Raw genomic sequence first — 24,388 nt, 5'->3', positions numbered from 1 at the left:
CACTAATCCTCTTATTGAATTACTATAAGAGAGGAAGCTTTACTCATCTTCAAATGACCAATAAAAGCCTGCAAGTCTCAAATAATGAAACAAAAGGAATCAAATGAAAGGTCATTGCTACACTTGCTGAAAAGATGAGTTGATTACCAATGAAGTTTCAAATCAAACAGAAAACTTGTCATTTTCACTTAAGTACAAGTCAAATTTGTTTGTACCATTACAACAGAAACACACTCAGAAACAAGGTATATGGATTTCTGGAACCATAAGTAACACTCAGGCAGAAATAGCTTTGGAAAAAAGAACAGTGAGATCATGAGATATGCAGTTCACAATAAGTTTATGTTGACTACAGAAAAAGAAGAAGAAGAAGAAAAAGATGTGATCCTATGAGTGAAAAGTAAATTACAATCAGTTTTAGTAGCATCATAAATTTTACACTGTTAAAAGTACTTATGATTATGTCAGTCAATAAAGATGTGGTGCATAAACAACGCTCTAGACTTTTACTGTTCACCTCCCTTGCAAAATGGTGAGGTAAGCTATTGTTATTTTCTACTACACAGTTATAATGATTAAGAAATTTATCTTCAAATACAATCTTACATGCTAACATCAACAGCTCTGCAAGTACAAATGACCACCATTAATAATTTTTTGGAACAATAATTAAAACCAGGACTGTCAGTAAAAACGGATGGTGACCATCTTGATAATTATAGTTTTAGTACTAAAAACATGCAAAATTAACAAACAATAACAATGAACAAAATAGTCAAGAACATTACACCAATAAGAATAGGGAGCAGTTAAGAAACTTTCACCAATTATAGAAACACAGACACTATGAAAGATGTTATGTTGACAGATATCACATTAATTACGTATATAAATTAGCTATGTTTTATTCAATGTTTCTGATTTGTTTTAAGACATTCAGCATGGTAACACTGTTTATTATGCAAAAGTGTTTCTTTAACAGCATGACTGTGGAGGGAACTCCACAGGGGTGTTAAAAGAATGCAATTGCTGAAATGCAAAGCATAGTATGTTTTGGCATTGTGAAATGTCCTGGATAATTCTGGAGGTAATTAAACAGAAAAAAATCTTTCTTTACAGTTTCTAATTGTAGATAATTTAATGCTGCTTACTATACACAAAGTTTTGATTAGATTGTTATGGAATGACTTTTTAAGTGCTCCTCAGATCATTTGATACAATGGCTTATCCCAAGTTGACACCCTCAACCACAAATTTTTACAAGGTAGAGAGAAAAAGTGAGAATAGTGAACTTAAACAAGACACATTAGTTATATCCAAATAGGAAGCTGTGATCTGATTGATATTAATATCAAAAATTCAAGCCGAAGTCTTGAGTACATACCTATTATTGGATAGATAACAGTACTGAAGGAAATTTGAAGATTGGAAGTGTGATAAGGACAATGACATGGTGCTCAAAATTATACAAGAAAGAAAATATCATAGACAGAAAGAAAGTTGAAAGAGTTGTAGACTCTAATTAATAGTGAATATACCTCTAATTATTTCATAAAGTTAGGACGTGTTTGTCACAGAGATGATACCATCATCCAGTTATCAGTCACTCATAAAGTCTGAGTAAAATATAAGACTCAGATAATGTTAATACAGAGGAAAAATGAAAAAATTAAAGAGATAACAGTGTAACAGGCAAGGGGAGAAAATGTAATAAAGCAGAAAACCATTCACCAAACTTACTACAACTACATCTACATGGATACTCTGCAAATCACATTTAAGTGCCTGGCAAATGGTTCATCAAACTACAATTCTCTGTTATTCCGATCTTGTATAGCGCGCGGAAAGAACAAACATCTATCTCTTTCCATTCAAGCTTTTATTTCCATTATTTTATCATTCTGATCATTTACCCTATGACGGCCAGTGTCAACAAAATATTTTCACTTTTGGAGGAGAAAGTAGGTGATTGAAATTTCGTGAGAAGATTCTGGCACAATGAAAAACACCTTTGTTTTAATGACGTCCACTCCAAATCCTGTATCATTTCAGTGACACTCTCTCCAATATTTTGCGGCACTACAAAACGTGCTGAACTTCTTTGAACTTTTTCTATGTACTCAGTATTCTAAAAGAGGATAGACAAGCACAGTGTAGGCAGTCTCCTTAGTAGATCTGATACATTTTCTAAGTGTCCTGTCAATAAAATGCAGTCTTTTGTTAGCCTACCCCACAATATTTTCTATGTGTTTCTTCCAATTTAAGTTATTCGTAATTGTAATTCCTAGAGGTTTAGTTGAATTTACGGCCTTTAGGTTTGACTGATATATCGTGAAACTGAAGTTTAACAGATTCCTTTTAGCAGTCATGCAGATGACCTCACACTTTTCATTATTTAGGTTCAACTGCCAATTTTCACACCATACATGTATCTTTTCTAAATTGTTTTGCAATTTGTTTTGATCTTCTGATGAGTTTATTAGTTGATAAATGACAGCATCATCTAAAAAAAACCTAAGACAGCTTCTCAGATTGTCTCCCAAATCATTTATATAGACAAGGAACAGCAAAGGGCCTATAACACTACCTTGGGGAATGGCAGAAATCACTAGTTTTTTACTCTATGACTTTCCATCAATTACTATGAACTGTGACCTCTCTGACATGAAATCACAAATCCAGTCACATAACTGAGATGACATTCCATAAGCACACAACTTCGTTACAAGCTGCTTGTGTAGTACACTGTCAAAAGCCTTCCGGAAATCCAAAACTACAAAATCTATCTGTAATCCCTTGTCAATGGCACTCAACAGTTCATGCAGATAAAGAGCTAGGTGTGTTTCACAAGAATGATGTTTTCTAGATCCATGTTGACTGTGTGTCAAAAGACCGTTTTCTTTGAGGTGATTGATAATGTTCGAACAAAATATACGTTCCGGAATCCTGCTGCATATTGATGTTAATGATATGGGCCTGTAATTTAATGGATTATAATTTAGTGGATTACTCCTACTACCTTTCTTTAACATTGATGTGAACTGTGCAACTTTCCACTCTTTGGCTATGGATCTTTCATTGAGCAAACTGTTGTATATGACTTAAGTATGGAGCTATTGCATCAGCATACTCTGAAAGGAACCTAATTTGTATACTGTCTGGACCAGACGACTTGCTTTTATTATGCAATTTAAGTTGCTTCAATAATCCGAGGATATTTACTTCTACCTTATTCATATTGACAGCTGTTCTTGATTAGAATTCTGGAATATTTACTTCGTCTTCTTTTTGAAGGCATTTCGGGAGGCTGTGTTTAGTAACTCTGCTTTGGCAGCACTGTCTTCGATAGTATCTCCATTACTATCACACAGAGAAGGCATTGATTGTGTCTTGCCGCTAACATACTTCACATACGACCAGAATCTCTTTGGATTTTCTCCCAGATTTCAAGACAAAGTTACATTGTGGAAACTATTATAAGCATCTCGCATTGAAGTTCGCACTAAATTTCAAGTTTCTGTAAAAGACCACCAATCTTGGGGATTTTGCATCTGCTTAAATTTGGCAAGTTTGTTTCATTGTTTCTGCAACAGTGTTCTGACCTGTTTTGTGTACCAACGAGGATCAGCTCTGTCGTTTGTTAATTTATTTGGTATAAATCTCTTAATTGCTGCTGATACTATTTCTCTGAATTGAAGCCACATCTGGTCTACATTTATACTGTTAATGTGGAAGGAGTGGAGATTGTCTCTCAGGAAGGCATCAAGTGAATTTTTTTCTGCTTTTTTGAATAGGTATACTTTTTGTTTCTTTTTGGAGGATTTGAGTGTTACAATGTTCAATCTCACTATGACAATCCTGTGTTCACTAATCCCTGTATCCATTTTGATGCTCATTATTAACTCAAGATTTTTGTTGCTAAGAGATCAAAGGTGTTTTCACAACTGTTTACTATTTGCAAGGACTCATGAACTAACTGCTCAAAATAATTTTCAGAGAATGTGTTTAGTGCAATTTCATATGATGTTTTATGTATACCTCCGGGACTAAACATGTATTTTCACCGACATATTGAGGGTAAATTAAAGTCACCACCAACTATAATAACATGAGTCAGATACATGTTTGAAATCAAACTCAAGTTTTCTTTGAACCTTCCAGCAATTGTATTATCTGAATTCGAAGGTCAGTAAAAGGATCAAATTATTGTTTTATTCCAGTTGCCAACAATGACTTCTGCCCATACTAAATCACAGGAATTATCTACTTCAATCAACAAGACAAACTACTTCTACCAGCAACAAACACACCAATGCCACCGTGTTTAGCCTAGCCTTTTGGAACAACGTTAAGTTCTTCACAAAAAATTTCAGCTGAGCTTATCTCTGGCTTTAGCCAGCTTTCAGTGCCAATAACAATTTGAGCATCAGTGCTTATGGGAAAGAGAAAGGAAATTTATAATTCTAGTAATTGTGAGGATGGTATTTTGCATTAGTAATGTAGGATAACTACAAAAGGAGGAGTAAGCTCAAAATAATCAAATGAGTGAATGAAAATGGAAAAGAGAGGAAAATGATGAGTGGAGTCAGAGGGAGGTAGTGGTGACTAGCACAAGATCAAATAAATAGTTATGAATGAAGCTCACATACAGGCAGCAACCAACCAACAGGATATTTAAGACTGTAATTCTGTACATCGTTACCAGGCTCCTTTCAACATATGTAGAATGCATTAACTAGTGCTTCATTTTCAGTATTCAGTGATATGATACCCCTTCTGCACTTTGTTATATTATTCTAACAAGTCAAGACTTTTAACATACAACATACTGTTTTTGAGACTTTCTCCCAAGTTTTCTTCAGTCTGAATACAGAACTGTTGGTAAAGGCTGCACAGACTTGCAGAACACCATTGAAGTTATGTAGACACCGTGAGATATCAGCTACAGCGGCCCACTTCTCAATAGCTTGAATTCTTGCAGTCATATTTGAGCGTCGAATGATTTCAGATACAACTAACTGTGACACCTAGAAAATTAATAACAGGTTTTATTAGTCAGAAGTCTCAAACTTACAGCATTAAATGTGATAAAAGCTTGGTAACTGGAAAATAGTATATCATTGTTACATTGTACTATATTGATTGACTTGTCTCATGGTCAGTTAATATGCCCTTGTTTTTCTACACTGTTCTGTTTTTGAGAAGATCCAGGCATTTTGAGTTTCAGCCAGTATAACTGACTAGCTAGCTAATAGTAATTTATGAAAAGCAATATCAGTATGTAATATACAAAATTTTGAAGTCTTCATACCATGAAACTTCCTGGCAGATTAAAACTGTGTGCCCGACCGAGACTCGAACTTGGGACCTTTGCCTTTCGCGGGCAAGTGCTCTACCATCTGAGCTACCGAAGCACGGCTCACGCCCGGTCTCACAGCTTTACTTCTGCCAGTATCTCGTTTCATATCAGCGCACACTCCGCTGCAGAGTGAAAATCTCATTCCGGAAACATCCCCCAGGCTGTGGCTAAGCCATGTCTCCGCAATATCCTTTCTTTCAGGAGTGCTAGTTCTGCAAGATTCGCAGGAGAGCTTCCGTAAAGTTTGGAAGGTAGGAGACGAGATACTGGCAGAAGTAAAGCTGTGAGACCGGGCGTGAGTCGTGCTTCGGTAGCTCAGATGGTAGAGCACTTGCCCGCGAAAGGCAAAGGTCCCGAGTTCGAGTCTCGGTCGGGCACACAGTTTTAATCTGCCAGGAAGTTTCATATCAGCACACACTCCGCTGCAGAGTGAAAATCTCATTCTTCATACCATATTTACACACACAGTTGGAGACATAGGCCCTACTGGCAATAGCAAAAATACATTATGCACTTTTTTTGTTCCACATATCTCTCAGCATCTCTTATGGACTCTTTGTTCAGAAAAGTAAGTTCATGATTCAAAACCTTAAAGTCTGGTGAGACATCTATTTTATGCAGTCATATTTACAAGCGATTCATTACGTCAAAAAAGAGAAACAGTTAGAGCACAATGTTCTACTGAAGCACCTACAGATGCTGTGCAAGTTCAACACAGACTGGTTTAAGGTTGCACAAAACCAGTAACACTGATGAGCTGTGGGTACCTGTCATCAATATGCAAGCTTTTCTTAACATATAATTTTACTTCCATATACATTGAAGCACCAAAGAAACTGGTATAGGCATGCATATTGAAATGCAAAGATACTTAATCAGGCAGAATACAGTGCTGCGGTTGGCAACACCTATATAAAATGGCTCTGAGCACTATGGGACTTAACATCTGTGGTCATCAGTCCCCTAGAACTTAGAACTACTTAAACCTAACCAACCTAAGGACATCACACACATCCATGCCCGAGGCAGGATTTGAACCTGCGACCGTAGCGGTCACGCGGTTCCAGACTGAAGCGCCTAGAACCGCACGGCCACACCGGCCGGCCGCAACACCTATATAAGACAAGTGTCTGGCACAGGTGTTACATCGGTTACTGCTGATACAATGGCAGATTATCAAGATTTAAATGAGTCTGAGCACGGTGTTATAGTCAGCGCATGAGCGATGGGACACAGCATCTCCGAGGTTGCAATGAAGTGGGGATTGTCCTATATGACCTTTTCACAAGTGTACCGTGAATATCAGGAATCTGGTAAAACAACAAATCCTTGACACCTCTGTGGCCAGAAAAAGATCCTGCAAGAACAGGACCAACAACGATTGAAGAGACTTGTTCAATGTGACAGAAGTGCAACCCTTCTGCAAATTGCTGCAGATTTCAATGCTGGGCCATCAACAAGTGTCAGCGTGCAAACCATTCAACGAAACATCATTGATATGGGCTTTTGGAGATGAAGGTCCACTAGTGTACCCTTGATAACTGCATGACACGAAGCTTTATGCTTTGCCTGGGCCCATCAACACCGATATTGAACTGTTGATGACTGGAAACATATTTCCTGGTCAGACGAGTCTCATTTCAAATTGTATCCAGTGGATGGATGAGTATGGGTATGGAGACAACCTTATAAATTCATGGACCCTGCATGTCAGCAGGGTACTGTTCAAGCTGCTGGAGGCTCCGTAATGGTGTGAGGCATGTACATTTGGAGTGGTATGAGACCTCTGATATGTTTAGATACAACTCTGACAGGTGACACATATGTAAGCATCGTGTCTGATCACCTGCATCCACTCATGTCCCTTGTGCATTCTGACAGACTTGGACAATTCATGCAGGACAATGTAACACCCTACATGTTCCAAAATGCTACAGAGTGTCTCCAGAAACACTGTTCTGAGTGTAAAAACTTCCGCTGGCTGCCAAACTCCCCAGGCATGAACATCATTGAGCATATTTGGAATGCCTTGCAATGTGTTGTTCAGGAGAGATCTCCATGGATTTTACAGATTTATGGACAGTTCTGCAAGATTCATGGTGTCAGCCCCTCCAGTACTACTTCAGACATTAGTTGAGTCCATGCCACATCATGTTGCAGCACTTCAGCATCCTCACAGGGGCAGTACACCACATTAGGCAGGTGTACTTGTTTCTTTGGCTCTTAAGTGTAATATATTTATTGAATTAACATTTTATGTCACTAATTTAACAGATGTGAGACACTAAAAGTTTTGAGCCAGTCTCTCACATAGACAATAAACACTAGTCAAGACACTACCCACTACAGCTGACTTTTATTAGTTCATTTACATCCTGACCCATACTCTGCAAATTGCTATGAAGTGCATGGCAGAGACTTTGTCTTTTGGTACCAGTTATTAGAGCTTTTTCCCATTCCATTCACGTACAGAGTGCAGAAAGATTGATTGTTGAAATGTCTCTGTTCAGTCTATAATCAATCTAATATTTTCCTCCTCATCCATACTAAGGAACCAATATGTAGGGGGTTGCAGGATATACCAAGGGTCATCATATGTAGGCGGTTATTGAAACTTTACATCATATGTAGGCTTACTTAGGATAGTTTACACCTATCTTAAAGAGTTTGGGATATTAACAATTATGGAAAGGATAGATTCATTCACACCATAAAGATAACGAGTTGCAGACAGGCACAATGAAAAGACTGTTAAAACTGAGCTTTTGGCCAAAGCCTTCTTCAGAAAAGAAAGGAAAACACACTCATATTCACACAAGCACACATACCTCATGCACACATTACCATTATCTCCAGCTCTTCTGACCAGACGGCAATTGTTGCATTGAATGAAAGCAGCAATCTAGAGTTGGGAAGGGATAGGGGAGGGAATGCAAAATATAGGTTGGGGGAGAGAAGAGTGCTGTCTGGCGGTGTGCAGGAACTAGAATGTGGTATGACAAGGATGCTAAATGCAGCATTGGAAAGCTGTTGGGTAGAGGGGGTGCGGAGCAGCAGGGGGGGGGGGGGGGGGGGGATAAGGAGGGGATGAGAATCAGAATAGAACTGAAAAGAAGACATGCATGAGAAGGTAGAAGACTAGTAAGTGTGTTGGCAGAGAGCGACAAACAATGAGGACGACAGGAAATGAACTGGGAGAAGATTATATTACAGAGGGGTGACACTGTTGGGTAGATGGTGTGGTTACAGTAGGCTATCATAGCTTAAGACCAGAACAATTTTGGGAGCAGAGAATGTGGTGCGAGGATGACTCCCTTATGACGAGTTCAGAAAATCTGATAAAGGGAGGATCCAGATGGTGCAGGTGTGAAGCAGCCATTGAAATAAACACGTTATGTTCAGCTGCACATTGTGCATCAGTATGCTTTTGGCCACAGTTTGGTGGTGGCCATTTATCCTGTTAGAAAGCTGGTTGGTAGTCATATCAACATAAAAAGCTCTGCAGTTATTGTAGCAGCGCTGGTATATGACATGGCTGCTTTCACACGTGAACTAGTCTTTGATTGGGAAGGATAAGCCTGTGAAAGGATTGGAACAGGTTGTGTTGGCAGGATGGATAGGGCATCTGTTGCACCTGGGTCTTGCACACGGACCATTGTGGCAAGGAGCTGGGATTGGGAGTGATTTAGGGATGGACTAGGATGTGGTGGTTGAGTGGGCCTTAGAAAACTACTTTGTAAGGGGTGGGAAGAATCTTGGGTAGGATGTCCCTCATTTCAGGGCAGGATCATAATCAAAACCATGACAAAAGATGTGGTTCAGTTCTTCCAGTCTTGGGTGGTATTGGATGATGGAGGGGGCGCACCTTTGAAATTTGTTCTTGGAAATCTGTTTGCAGACTAGGTCTGGGAGATAGTGCCACACTGTGAAGGACCTTGTGAGACCCTCAGTATACAGGGGAAGGGACTTCTTGCCACTGCAAATATGTTTTTACCAGGTGGCCAGGTTGTGTGGAAGGGATTTTTTGGTGTGGATGGGATGGTAGCTGTCAAAATGCACGTGGTTGGTGGACAGAGGTGTGGCTGGGGCTGTCAGAGAGGAGGAGGTCAACATCCAAGAAGGTGGCACACTGTGATGAGGAGGATCAGGTGATGTGGATGGGAGAGGTGTTGGACTGTGAAAGAATGAGGATAGGATTTCTTGGCCCTCAGTCCAGATCATCAATTAATCTGAACCAGACAAGGTGTTTGAGGTGTTGGGAGGCTAGGAAGATTTCCTCTAGATGGCCCATAAACAGGATGGTGTAGAAGGGTGCAATGTAGGTGCCCTTGGTTGTGCTGTTTGTATAACTTCCTTTCAGAATAGAAGTGGTTGTGTGTTTGAATAACGTTACTAATGTGTATGAGGAAAAAGGTAATGGGTTTGTAGTCTGAGGGCAAGACCATGTGCATGAGGTATGTTGGTGTGTAGGAAAGTGGTGTTGGAAGTGTTGAGCAGGGATCCAGAAGGTAAAGGAGCAGTGATAGTGGAGGGTCGGTCAATGAAGTGGTTGTGGGAGGCTAGATAGTGGGCAGTTTGTTGGAGGTATTTGTCAATGAGGCAAAAAACCTTTCATTTGGGGCACAATTACCAGTTGTAAGGGGGTGTCCAGGATTACTGGGTTTGTGAATTTTGTGGAGCATGTAGAATGTGGGTGTGTGGGGTTTTGGAGAGGTAAGGACAGAAGTAGACTCAGGGAAGAGGTTCTGGGTAGGACCTAAAGATTTAAGCTGGGACTAGAGGTTATCGTGGACTTCTGGGATAGGATCACTCTGGCCAAATTTACAGATGGGGTTGCTACTCCCTCTGTCCAACAACCTCCTTCCAATTCACATCCCTTTATCCTCATTTTGTGCTGCTCTCTGCCAATGCACTCACTATTATTTTCTCTGTCTCTGTCTGTCACTGTCTCTACATCTGGCATTCTTGTCCTGCTACCTTCTAGCCTAGTCCCTGCATGCTCCACCAGACAGACCTCATCTCTCACATCACTCACCCCATTCCCTGTTCCATGCTGGATTGCTGCTTTTTTTCAACACAACAATTGCAGTCTGGTCAGAGATTGTGGTCATGTGTGCCTGTTTGAGTAGATGTTTGTGTGTGTCTTCCTTTCTGTTTTGAGGATGGGTGAGGTGTTAAAAATCTTTTTGTTATGCCTTTCTGTACGTCAATGTGTCATCTTTATGATGAGTGCAATCTATCCTTTTTTATAATTGTTGATATTTCAACCTGGACTTCTCATTGTTTTAGTTTAGCAGTTCAGTTCTTTCAATATCTCTGTTAGTCCCACTTGGCACATGTCCCACACACATGAGCAATATTCTAGGCAGAGCTGCACAAGTGATTTGTAAGAAATTCCCTTTGTAGAGTGGTTGCATCTTCCTAGTATTCTACATATATGCTCCTTGCTTTACCCATGGCTAAGCCTATGTAATCATTCCACTTCATGTCCCTACAAAGTGATACATCCAAGTATTTGTATGAGTTTACCAATTCCAACTGTGACTCACTGATCGTATAATCATAGGATACTATATTTTTTGTTTTGAGGGGTGCACAGTTTTACATTTAAAGCAAGCTGCCAATCTTTGCTACACTCTGAAATCTTATCAATACCTTACAAGATTTGCGAGCTTCATTCATACTGTATTTCATTATAGATAACTTCATCAGCTGTGAAATGTCTGAGCTTAGTATTAAAACTGTTCACAAGGACATTAATATACAACATGAGCAGCAAGAGACCCAACACACTACCTGGTGTACACCCAAAGCTACTTCTACATCTGTCAGTGACTCTCCATCCAAGATAGCTTGCTATGCCCTCCCTATCAAAAAATCCTCAATACAGTAACAAATTTTGCTTGACACCCCACATGATCATATTTTTGATAATCAGTGTAGGTGTGGTACTGAGACAAATACTTTTTGGAAATTAAGAAACACTGCATTTACTTGACTGCCTTGATCCACAGCATTCAGTATGTCATGTGAGAAAAGTTTGAGTTGAGTTTTACATGATTGGTGTTTTCGAAATCCATACTGGTTGTACAGAGAGGTTCATTCTGTTTTAGATACCCCATTATGTTTTAGCTTACAATATGTGCTAAGATTCTACAACAAATGAATGGGTCAAAGATACTGGATAGTAGTTTTGTGGATCACTTCTGCTACCCTTCTTGCAAACAGGTGTGACTTGCATTTTCTTCCTACTATGGGGCATAGTTTTTTTGTCCAAAGGCTCTACCATTGCTTATAGTTAACAGAGGGCTAACTCCACTGCAAATTCAGTATAGTATGTGACATGGATTCTATCAGGCACTGAGGTTTTGTTCCATTTTAATGATTTCAGCTTCCTCTGAATACCATCGACACTAAGGTGTTTAGCTTACAAAAATTAAATTAAGGCTATACTCCTGGGTTTTCCTTTGTAAAGCAACATTTGAAAACAGAGTCAAGCCTTTCAGCTTTTGCATTTCTGCAGTAGTTATTTAAAGCATTACACATTGCTTCTTGACAGTGAAACATGTTTCAATCAGCATCTGTCTATAGTTGTGTGCTTTGTTTTATATCTTTTACACAGCAGTCTCTATTTCTTTAGAAGTTTCTCTACAGTGACTGTATACCATAAAGGATCCTTTCCTTCATGAACTGTTCTACTGTGCACATATCCTTACAGTTCTACCCTTGAGCCATAGTTCCTCTACACACCTGTCTTGAGCTAAAAGTTTCAAGTTTCTCATTGAGATATGACACGACAGCTTCTTTGTCTAGTTTGTTGAACATGTAAATCTTTCTACTTCTCTTGGTTGCCCTTTGTAATTTGGTATTAATTGATGCTATAACTGCCTATAATCACTTATACCCGTTTTGATGTGGAACTCCTCAAAGACATCAGGTATTTTTTTTTTTTTTTTTTTTTTTTTTTTTTTTTTTTTTTTTTTTTTTTGCTACACCTGAGCCATAGTTCCTGTACACACATCTGTCCTGAGATAAAAGTTTCAAGTTCCTCATTGTGATATGACACTAGAACTTCTTTGTCTATTTGTCTTAGTTGGCCATTGTAATTTGGTATTCATTGTTGGTGTAACTGCCTAATTGTCACTGATACTAGTTTCAATGTGGACCTCCTCAAAGAGATCAGGTCCGTTTTCTGATATTAGATCCGATATATTTATACCATGAGTGGGGTTCCAAACTATCCGTTCAAAGTAGTTTTAGGTGAAAGCATATAGTAATGTTTCACAGAAAGCCAAGTTAGTCCACCACTAACAAAACAAATACCAATTGATTGTTGAATGATTAAAGTCTCCTCCAGCGATTACAGTATTATTAGGAGCTTATTTAAAAGTGAACTGAGGTTCTGTCTAAGGTTTCCAGTTACATCATGAGGTAAGTATGCTGATTGATAGAAGAATCCAAGTATAAAATTTTATGCCCATTCTTGTCTTGTTACTGAGTCTTGCCTGTTTACTCTTGTGTGCAGCTTCAATTTCTACCTTGATGGATTTGAATTTTTTTTTCTTTTCTTTTTTTTTTTTTTTTTTTTTTTTGACAAACACACCACCACTATTTCCCGTTACCTTATCCTTTGGGTATACGCTGAAACATTTCCCAAAAGTCTCATTACCTTCATTTTTGGGTTTTAACCAGCTTTCTGCACTCTGTATTACGTGAGATTCACTGGTTGTTAGGAGGTGCTTCAAACTGTGGCACCTTGTTGTGAATATTTTGGCAGTTAACCACTTGGATCTTCATACTTTCCCCTGTGGACTGCATTTCTGTGGCTCTTAAATTGATAATTCTTGGTTTCCTATGGCTAACATGCCATTCATACAGAACAAAAATTACCATTCAGATGAGTAAATAGTTGAATATCAGCCAGCATTTCATATCCCTTCTCAATCAGAAAGTTATTAATCCACTGAGGTGGCTACACAGGAACATATCAAGAGTGGATGTGAGCATTACCTCTTATCAACGCCTGGTCATTCCAAGTCAGCTCTGCTGGCAAGCTTGAGGATGGTTTTCAAGTAGTTACCTGCTCTCATCTTGACTTTAGTGGGCTGTTACCACCTCACCTTTACAGGAAGGATACTATTAAAAGTACACCAACCCATGTGGTGCAGTGATAGGATACTGGAATCACATTTCAAGTCTGCAGCTGGCCATACAGATTCGTGTTTCCATGATTACCCTAAACTATGCAAAGCAAATGCTGGAAACATTTCTTTCAAAATGACATACAAAATTTGCTTACCCATCCTTCTCCATTCTGAGCATGAGCCACATCTACAAGTACATTGTCAACAAGTCATTATTCCTCCATTTTATTTATGAAGAACATGATAAAATGAATAATAATACACAGATTCCAACACTCCATTTGTTCATCTACTGATGTAATCATTACTCATCTTGTTTAAATAGAGGATGCACTTGAGCACATGAGCACATTCAGGCAAAAAATAAGAAATAAATGAGGCAGATTCTGTGTTTCTACAGTTTGTCTCATAAGGTATGGCACTGTTATAAGAAATTATTTCCTCCACCACGCAATACCACATTCTGATGCTGTCTCCACAAACTACATTAATGGTTCCCATCATATTTTACTAACACAACTCTTTACTACATTTCATTAATAACAAGAACTGCAACATATAAATAATGCAACTGCAAGTTCAAACGATGGAAAATCCATGATGTAATAATGACAATAATGAACTAGAAGTTCATGATATGTAGTACATATCATGAATGTAAATAGACCAATTTAATTCACACTTGGACACATTATTCTACATTAAAATACCATGTTGTATGGCTTCACAGACAAAGGATAAGAATGTGTCACCCTGGTCTAACCATACTGGGTGGCAAATGATAGGCTTTTAGTCTTTGGAAAACATCACATACTACAATTACTGTACTGTGTGTATCTGTTGTATTTCAAATCACTTTCTAAATATGTAGCCTTGTGACTGACATCAAACATTCAACAACTCACTGGAAATGGATATTCATTTTACAAGCACACAAAGTGATTTATTTTGTGACTCCAAATGGTGCTCAAAATATTATTGTGCAAATGTATGCAGTTTAGTCAACAACACTGATTGATTTGCTATAACAGGCGCAAGCTATAACAGCTTGAAAGTAAAATTCTATCTATTACTAACTTGACAGAAGATCCTAAGAAGTTTTGATCTTATGTTAAATTAGTAAATGGATTGAAGCCATCTTTCCAGATCCTCTGTGACCATGGTAACATTGAAATGAGGATGATAAATATAAGGTTAAAATACTAAATGTCTTTTTACATAACTGTTTCGTAGATGAAGATTACACTGTAGTTGCACCTTTAAACTCACAGCATGGGGGCAAAAAGGTATAGAAGTAAATGACCATTGCATAGAAAAGCAACTGAAATTATAGCATAGAAAAGCAACTAAGCAACTGAAATTGCTCAATAGATAAAAGGCCAGTGGACATGACAAGACACCATGACCCCCCCCCCCCCTCCATAATTATTTTATTTTTTTTCCATCAGTTTTCTGACTGGTTTGAAGTCACCCACCATGAATTCCTCTCCAGTGTCAATCTTTTCATCTCAGAGTAGCACTTGCAACCTATGTCCTTAATTAATTGCTGGATGTATTTCTAATCTGCATCTTCTTCTACAGATTTTACCCTCTACTGCCCTTTCTAGTACCATGGAATTTATTCCCTATGTCGTAACATATGTCCTACCACCCAGTCCCCTCTTCTTATCAGTCTTTTCCATATATTTCTTTCTTGCCATTTCTGTGGAGAACATCCTCATTCCTTACCTTATCAGTCCACTTAATTTTCAACTTATTCTGTAGTGGCACATATAAAATGCTTCAATTCTCTTCTGCTCCAATTTTCCCACAGTCCATGCTTCACTACTATAAAATGGTGTGCTCCAAATGAACTTTCTCAGAAATTTAGTTTCTCAAATTAAGGACTATGTTTGACACTAACAGCCTTCTCTTGGCCACAAATGCCCCTTTTACCAATGCTAGTCTGCTTTTTATGTCCCTCTTGCTCCATCCATCATGGGTTCTTTTGTTGCCTAAGTAGCAGAATCCCATAACTTCATCTAATTTGTGATCCTCAAATCTGATGCTAAGCTTCTTTCTGTTCTCATTTCTGCTACTTCTCATGAAGTTTGTCTTTCTTCAGTTCACTCTTAATCCATTTTCTGTACTCATTAGACTATTCAATTCCATTTGACACATCATGTAGTTCTTTTTCTCTTTTATTCAGGATAACAATGTCATCAGTGATGCTTATGATTGATATCCTTTCACCCTGAACTTTACTGCCACTACAGATTGAATAGTAAGGGGCAAAAGACTACACCCCTATCTTACTCCTTTTTTCAATCCGAGCACTTCATTCTTGGTCTTCCACTCTTACTGTTCCCTCTTGGTTCTTGAACATATCATATATTACCCATCTTCCCCTATAGCTTACCCCTATTTCTTTCAGAATTCTGAATATCTTGACCATTTTACATTTTCAAATGCTTTTTCCAGTTCAACAAGTTCTATAAATGTGTCTTGATTTTTCTTCCATCTTGATTCCATTGTCTCAAGCAGATCAATGTTTCTGTACCCAACAAATGTAGAAGAAGTTCAGGTTACAATAAAAAGTCTCAAAATGAAACACTCTGCAGGTATAGATGATATACCTGATTTCATTATAAAGAAGTGTGGGTGGGGACTTGATTACTGAGCCCTTAACCCACCTATGTAACCTATCTCTTGCTACAGGAACTTTTCCTTCATGTTTGAAAGTAGCAAAAGTAAAGCCATTATACAAGAAAGGAAACAAAGATGATGTTTCCAACTACAGACCCCTGGCACTTCTTTCTGTTTTCTCAAAAATATTAGAAATACTTTTCAATAAGAGTCTAACAGACTTCTTAGAGGTAAATAGCATTCTGTCAGAATCTCAACATGGATTTAGAGCAAACCACTCAACCGAATCTGCAGTTCACTCCTTTCTATTAGAGGCACTGATAGCTTTAGACAGCAAAAAGCTTACCATGGGCATATTTTTAGATTTGTCAAAGGCATTTGACACCATAAATCATGACAAATTGCTACACAAGCTAGAAAATCTTGGCATTGGGGGAACAGCTAACAACTGGCTCAGCTCTTATCTTAAAAACAGGGAACAATATGTGGAAATAGATCAAGAAAGGGACAATGTCATTAGGAAATATAATTCCAAGTTACTGACTGTTAAATATGGAGAGCCACAAGGATCAGTAATGGGTCCTGTTCTGTTCTTACTCTATGTAAATGACCTAAACATAAGCAATGACAGCAGTAAAATATTTCAATTTGCTGATGATACGAATGTTCTAATTACAGGAAACTCAGAAGAAACTCTTGTAAAAACCATAAAAGAAACCACTGACAGGCTAACATGTTACTTTGATGAAAATGACTTAATAATAAACACTGAAAAAACTGTAGCTATGGATATACACACAGCAAAAACAAAAAATCTGATATCACCCAATCTAGAGCTATACGGACAGACAACTGTCAAAACAGCCTGTACCAAATTTCTTGGACTTCATCTACAAGACAACTTGAAATGGAAAGCACATATTGAGCAAATGAACAAAAAATTAAGTACTTCTTGTTTTGTGTTGCGTACATTAAAAAATTGTACCAGCTATACAACACCCTTCAGTGTGTAAATTATGCAGTTGTACACTCTCACCTCCAGTATGGGATTATGTTCTGGGGAAATTCTGGAGATGCCATCAAAACATTCAAAATTCAAAAAAAATTATAAGAATAATGGAAGGGGTAGATAATCGCAAATCATGTAGACCATTGTTTCAAAAAAGGATGATCCTGCCACTTCCTTGCATATATATACTTGAAAATATAATGTGACTTACCAAACGAAAGCGCTGGCAGGTCGATAGACACACAAACAAACACAAACACACAAAATTCAAGCTTTTGCAACCAACGGTTGCTTCATCAGGAAAGAGGGAAGGAGAGGGAAAGACGAAAGGATGTGGGTTTTAAGGGAGAGGGTAAGGAGTCATTCCAATCCCGGGAGTGGAAAGACTTACCTTAGGGGGAAAAAAGGACAGGTATACACTCACACACACACTCATATCCAGCCGCACATACACAGACATGTATGTGTATGTGCGGTTGGATATGGGTGTGTGTGCGAGTGTATACCTGTCCTTTTTCCCCCTAAGGTAAGTCTTTCCGCTCCCGGGATTGGAATGACTCCTTACCCTCTCCCTTAAAACCCACATCCTTTCGTCTTTCCCTCTTCTTCCCTCTTTCCTGATGAAGCAACCGTTGGTTGCGAAAGCTTGAATTTTGTGTGTATGTTTGTGTTTGTTTGTGTGTCTATCGACCTGCCAGCACTTTCGTTTGGTAAGTCACATCATCTTTGTTTTTAGATATATTTTTCCCATGTGGAATGTTTCCCTCTATTATATGAAAATATAATGTATTTAAAGCAAAACTTACATGCAAAAAGACCACTCATCACTCAAAATCACACAATACACTGCTATGATATGAGACAAAAATTGGATGTACATGTTAAAAGCGCCAACACAAAGTTATTTCAAAACTGCCTTATCCATCCTAGTATCAAAATACAATGCCTTACCAGATACCATTAAACACATACAAAACATTGGTCACTTCAAATCTAAACTGAAGTCGTACTTGGTTGGTCACTGCTTTTACACAGTAAATGAATACCTACAAAACTAAATTTTAGTGTGTTTACCCATTGTGGTCTCATTCAGAAGAACTTTTGTATTTTATCTCTCTGTATATAGTGTAACAACATTTATTTAAGTATTCATCATTCATTGATAGATTAATGTGTGTTATTATGTACAAAGGTATATTATATGTAAAACTGTTAATATTAACAAAAAAATCCAAATATCTCTTGCACATTGTGCAGCTGTAGATGAAATGGATCAATAAATCAAAAATCAAAATCAAAAAGTCAACCACAATGCCGGAACTGCTTCTCTGGAGCTTTTACCTTTCCTAAGGTCAAACTGACTTTCATCTAACAGATACTCAATTTTCTTTTCCATTCTTGTATATACCATTCTTGTCAGTAACTTGGATGCCTGAGCTATTGAGCTGTTTGTGCAATAATTCTCATTACTGTTGGCTGTTGCTAACTTATGAAATGTGTGAAAATATATTTTCCCAGTGTTCTGACAGTATATTGATAGTCTCATACGTTCTACTCATCAGTGTGGATAGTCATTTGTTGCCACTTTGCACAATCATTTTAGAAATTCCAGTGAATGTTATGTATTTCTTCTGTCTCATTTTATCTTAAACTCTCTAAAGTACTTTTAAATTCTAATACTGGATCCCCTAGCTCTTCTCAGTCATCTTCTGCCATGTCATTGGACATGTCTTTCCCTCCTCATGCAGGCCTCCAATGTAATCTTTCCACTTATCCCCATTCTCCTTTGCTGCACTCTTGATGTTACTGCTCTTGATTTTCTATGTACTGAGCCAGTCCTTCCAATAATCATTCCTTTTTCAACATTTTCACATTTTTCATGCAGCAATTTCACCTTAGCTTCCCTGCACTTCCTACTGATTTCATTCCTAAGTGACTGTATTCCTGAATTTCCACACACACTTCAGTATTTCCTTCTTTCATTGAAAAACTGAAGTATTTCGTGTGTTATCCATGGTTTCTTCACAGTTATCTTCCTTGCACTTATGTTTTTCTCTCCAACTTCTGTAATTGACCTTTTTAGAGATGTCCATTCTTCTACAACTGAACTGGCTACTGAGCTATTCATTATCGCAGTATCTATAGCCTCAGAGAACTTAAAGCACACCTATTCATTCCTTACTACTTACCCAATGGAAAATCCAGGCTGGAATAATAACAACATTATGAAAAGGATGGATTGCTACTCATCATATAGCAGAAATGTTGAGTAGCAGATAGGCACAACAAAAAGACTGTCAAATGCATACCCTTTCGGCCAGAAAGGCCTTTGAAGAGAGTTGGGTAGCTAGATGCATTTGGGAGGTTAGATGAAGGGCGGGAAGGGGAAGGGGGGGGGGGGGGAGAGGGCTATTAGTAAATGAGACAGGAAAAAAGACTGTGGGTGCATTGATGGAATATAAGGATGTGTAGTGCTGGAGTGGGAACAGATAAAGGCATAGGTAGGTGTAGGACAATTACTAATGAAAGTTGAGGCCAGGAGGGTTGTGGGAATGTAGGATGCTACATGGAGCGCTCCCATCTGTGCAGTTCAGAAAAGCTGGTGTTGGTAGGATGGATTCAGATGGCACAGGCTGTGAAGCAGTAATTAAAATGAAGAGCACTGTGTTGGGCAGCATGCTCAGCAACTGGATGGTCCAGCTATTTCTTGGCCATAGTATGTCAGTGGCAATTCATGTGGACAGACAACTTGTTGGTTGTCATGCTCACACATAATGCAGCACAGTGGTTGCAGCATAGTTTGCACATCAAACACTCACAATTATAAATTTATACATTTTTGTGTCTGTACTCTACATTAAAAATAATGTTTCAGAATTTGTTGCCAGAGGGGAAATTCATGAACACAACACCTGAGTTATGGGTAATTTAGACATACAATTTAGAAATGCCACAGATTAGCAAGAACAGGAAATTCCCTCAAAGTAAGCCCACTCAAAATGTTCAATAAACTGCCAATTCATGTTCAGTCTATGTATATAACTTTTTTTAAAAAAAATATGTGGTACAGCTGGCTGCCAGATCGTCTACTTTATGACATCAAATAATTCTTTGAGATGCCTGAGGAGGATATTAGCATTTAAAAGTTTTCTGTACTTAAACATATTACTGTGTGTTGTAGTTAAGTTGTGTATAATTATGTAGTGTATAAAATGCACAATATGCTATTTACAGAATATACTATACTATATTGTATTACGTTATAGTATCGCTTATTGCATTAACTTTTAGAAACTATCATGCTGTAATATGGTACACTGCCACGCTCAAAAATATACAATCATGTGTTGACATTAGTTTATTTTATTATTATGTATGTACTACTACATCCTGTATGATGAAACCAATATCACTGTAAAATGGCCTATGGTGAACAAAATTCTTGATTCTTGATTCAAATGATTAGTTTCACAGGTAGCCTTGCCTTTCGTGGGATAAATTACGCTTGTGATCAGGCTAGACCAAGTAGTGGTGGGAAGATACATGGGACAGGTCATGGCATCTAGGTATATTGGAGTCATATGTGCCATGAGGCAAGGGCTTCAGTGCAGGGGTTTTGTAGGGGTGGATGAGAACATTGTGTAGGTTTGGAGGGTGGCATAATTCCACTGTAGGATGGGTGGAAAGGATAGTGGGCAGGACAGTCCTCATTTCAGGGCATGACAAGAGTTAGTTGAAACCCTGGCAGAGAATGTGATTCCATTGCTCCAGTCCTTGGTGGTAATGTGTCATGAGGAGAATGCTACTCTTTGGCTGGACATCGGGATTTTGGGGCATGGGGAGTGACTGGAGAGATAAAACATGAAACACATTTCTGAACAAGGCTGAGGGGGTAATCACAGTTTATGAAGGCCTCAGTGAGACCCCTGGTATATTTTGAGAGGGACTGATTGTCACTAGAGATGTGATGGCCATAGGTGGCTAGGCTGTATGGAAGAACCCTCTTGGTATGGAATGAGTGGCAGCTGTCAAAGTGGAGGTGTTGCTGGTTTTCGGTACATTTGATGTGGACAGAGGTACAGACACAGCCATCTTTGAGGTGGAGGTCAACATCAAGGAAGGTACCTTCTTGGGTTGAGGAGGACCAGATGATGCAAATTGGGGAGAAGGTGTTGAGATTCTGGAGGAATGTGGAGAAGGTGTCCTCACCCTCAATCCAGATCACGAAGTTGTCATCAATGAATCTAAACCAGGTGAGGGGTTTGGGATTCTGGGTGGTTAGAAAGGATTCCTCTATATGGCCCATGAATAAGGTGGCATAGGATGGTGTCATGTAGGTGCCCATTGTTGTACCCAAGATTTGTTTCTTGGTGATGCCTTCAAAGGAGGAGTAATTGTGGGGAGGAGTAATTGTGGGTGAGGACATAGTTGGTCATGGTGGTAAGAAAGGAGGTTGCACGTCTTGAATCTGTAGGGTGTTTGGAAAGGTGGTGTTCAATAATAGCAATGCCATGGGCATTAGGGATGGTAGCGTAAAGGGACATGATATAATTGGTGAAAAGCAGGGCACTGTGTTACAGGAACAGGAACTGTGGAGAGTCGGTGGAGGAAATGGTTCATATCTTTTATATAGGAGGGCAGGTAGCTGGTTATGAGCTGAAAGTGTTGGTGTACAAGAGCAGAGATTGTCTCAGTGGGGCACAGTAACTGGACACAATGGCGTGCATGAGTGGTTGGATTTATGGACTTAGGAAGCATGTAGAAGGTAGGAATGGGGGGAGTGCAAGGGGTGACGAGAGAGATGGGCTCTGGAGAGTAGCTCTGGGATGGGTATAAGGAGAGACTGAGATCCTGGTGAATTTCTGGAATGGGTTTACTGTGGCAGGATTTTTCAGTGGATGAATCTGACAACTGGAGAAGTCCCTTCCATACAGCCTAGCCACTCCTGGTCATCACACATACAGGGATGAGCAGAGTCTCTCAAAATATACAAAGGGTGTTACTGAGGCCTTCACAGATAGTAAATTCCCTCCCGACATTTAAAGGAACAGACCTCCTGTGCCTTATCCCTCCAATAACCCCCCCCATGTCCCAAAGCCCACTCGTCCAACCACAGAGGAGCATTTCACTCATGACTCAGTGCCACCCAGGACTGGAACAACTGAATTACATTCTCTGCCAGAGTTTCAACTACCTCTCGTTGCGCTCTGAAATGACGACTGTCCTACCTACTATCCTTTCAACCCCTGAACTTACACAGTATACTTGTCCATCCCTACACAACCCCTGCTCCCAACCCAACCCCCCCCCCCTCATGCCTCACATCCCTGTGTTAAACCTCAATGCAAGACCTGTCCCATACCTATTCCCACCACTCCACTCCACTCCAGTCACAAGCACTACCTATACCATCAGAGGCAACGCTACCAGTGAAACTAGTAATGTGATTCGCAAACTATGCAGCAACCAATGTTCTGCATTCCATATGGGAATGACAAGCAACAAGCTGTCTATCCACTTGAATGGCCACCAACAAACTGTCGCAAAGAAACAGCTGGACCATCCATTGCTCAGCACACTGACTAACACAACATTCTTCATTTTAATAACTGCTTCACAGCCTGTACCATCTGGATCCTTGCTAACAGCACCAGCTTTTCTGAATAGTGCAGGTGGGAAGTCCCTCTGTATTATATCCTACATTCCCACAACCCTTGTGACGTCAGCCTTTGTTAGTCATTGTCCTACACTCACCAACCTCCTTCACTGTTTCTACTCCAGCACTACACAGCCCTCCATTACACCAATGCATCAACAGTCTTCCTCTCTTCTTTTCTGCTGAACTCCCCCTCCCCCAACCTACATCTAGCCCTCTGACTCCACATAGTTGCCTTACCCTCTCTCCATCTCGTCCCTGTATGCTGTCCCCCATCCCTACACTGCTAACCCTCCCACTCCCCACCCCAGGCCCCTCCTTACTCCCACCACCAAGAGTGCTGCTGCTCGTAGTCTGGCCTCAGCAATGAGAGACTGGGGTTTTGTATGTTGTCTAATTCTGATGAAGTCCTCATGTTTGACAGTCTTTATGTAGTACCTAGCTATGACTCAGCATTTCCTTTGTACTTCCATATCCCACCTCCTTGTGCATTGATTCTTCCTGACTAGTCTCTATATCTGCTTTCGAACTGGGTACACCTTACAATCCAATATCTGATTTCAGAATCACTGGCTGACCATGACGTGAGCTGGAATCTTCCCATATCTCACAGCCTTTTCCATGCACACCTCCTCCTCTTGTGCAGAGTACTCACTGTTACTGACTGATATATGGCAAAATTCAATTAGTCTTTCACCTTTCTTTTACCTACTACCAAGCCCTTATTCTCTGGTAACTCTTTCTTCTACTTCCACTCTCTACAGCCATATTACTATCCCCCATGATTATTACATTTTCATCTCCCTTTGCATATCAAATTATCTGTTCAAAACCATCATATACTTTCTCTGTACTTTCATCCTCCAGTTGCAATGTTGGCATGTATACCATGACACCCATGCGATTCTACATAGAGTATACTAAAGAACTAGCTCCTTTCCTGACAGCAATGCACTGTAAGTCATTGGATAAGTGAAGCATTCTTTGCGATTTGAAAAAGATGCAGGTCACTCCCATCCACAAGAAGGTTCATCAAACAAATGCACAAAATTTTAGCCCTTTATATCTGATGTTGACCTTGTCATGAACCCTCTCTACTGTGTTGGGAAAGTTATCTCCATAAGGACGCCATTATAGTGTGGCTAATGGCTGTGTAGTACTTTAGTAGAGCTGGCCATGAGGTCTCCTTTGTTGATGCTGCTGAGTCTGCATTGTCCATGTGGCTTCTCGTTATCTAGGCCCTTTGCTGCTCTGGGTCCAAGGAAAAGTGTGGTTTTTTAAAATTATATTGGACTATCAAAATCATGACACAGTATTCCACAGTTTATTTGTAACAAAAACACACATTTATTGCCAAAATTCAAAAAACGGCTACACTCAACTGCAGGCAAAACTCAAGTGGCCAAAAAGCCATTGCAGACCGAAGATCACGGTCATAAGCTACAAAGAACATACAATTTCAATATCGATTATTGATCGCAACACCTAACTTAGTATTATATTAAGCAAAAGCTTTTTTAACACAACTTTAGTGTATAATATAACAAAATGATGTCTATTTGTCAGTTCCATTACAACCTCTTGTAGAATTTGGA

The 24,388-nt window shown here is 39.2% G+C and overlaps 1 protein-coding gene across 1 annotated transcript in view; it reads right to left on the bottom strand.

Annotated features, from left to right (window-relative positions):
* LOC126199146 (ras-specific guanine nucleotide-releasing factor 2-like) overlaps positions 1–24,388 on the bottom strand; it is a 1,534,440-nt gene that overhangs the window by 131,546 nt on the left and 1,378,506 nt on the right. Inside the window, exon 25 of the mRNA XM_049935901.1 lies at positions 4,830–5,027. Within this exon, the coding sequence (XP_049791858.1) occupies positions 4,830–5,027 (198 nt within the window). The remainder of the gene's footprint in view (positions 1–4,829; positions 5,028–24,388) is intronic.

This window comes from Schistocerca nitens, chromosome 8, assembly GCF_023898315.1.
Source record: "Schistocerca nitens isolate TAMUIC-IGC-003100 chromosome 8, iqSchNite1.1, whole genome shotgun sequence".
In the NCBI taxonomy this organism is placed as follows: domain Eukaryota; kingdom Metazoa; phylum Arthropoda; class Insecta; order Orthoptera; family Acrididae; genus Schistocerca; species Schistocerca nitens.
Note: the sequence above shows the minus strand (reverse complement) of the source record. Positions and strands in the feature narration are given on the sequence as shown.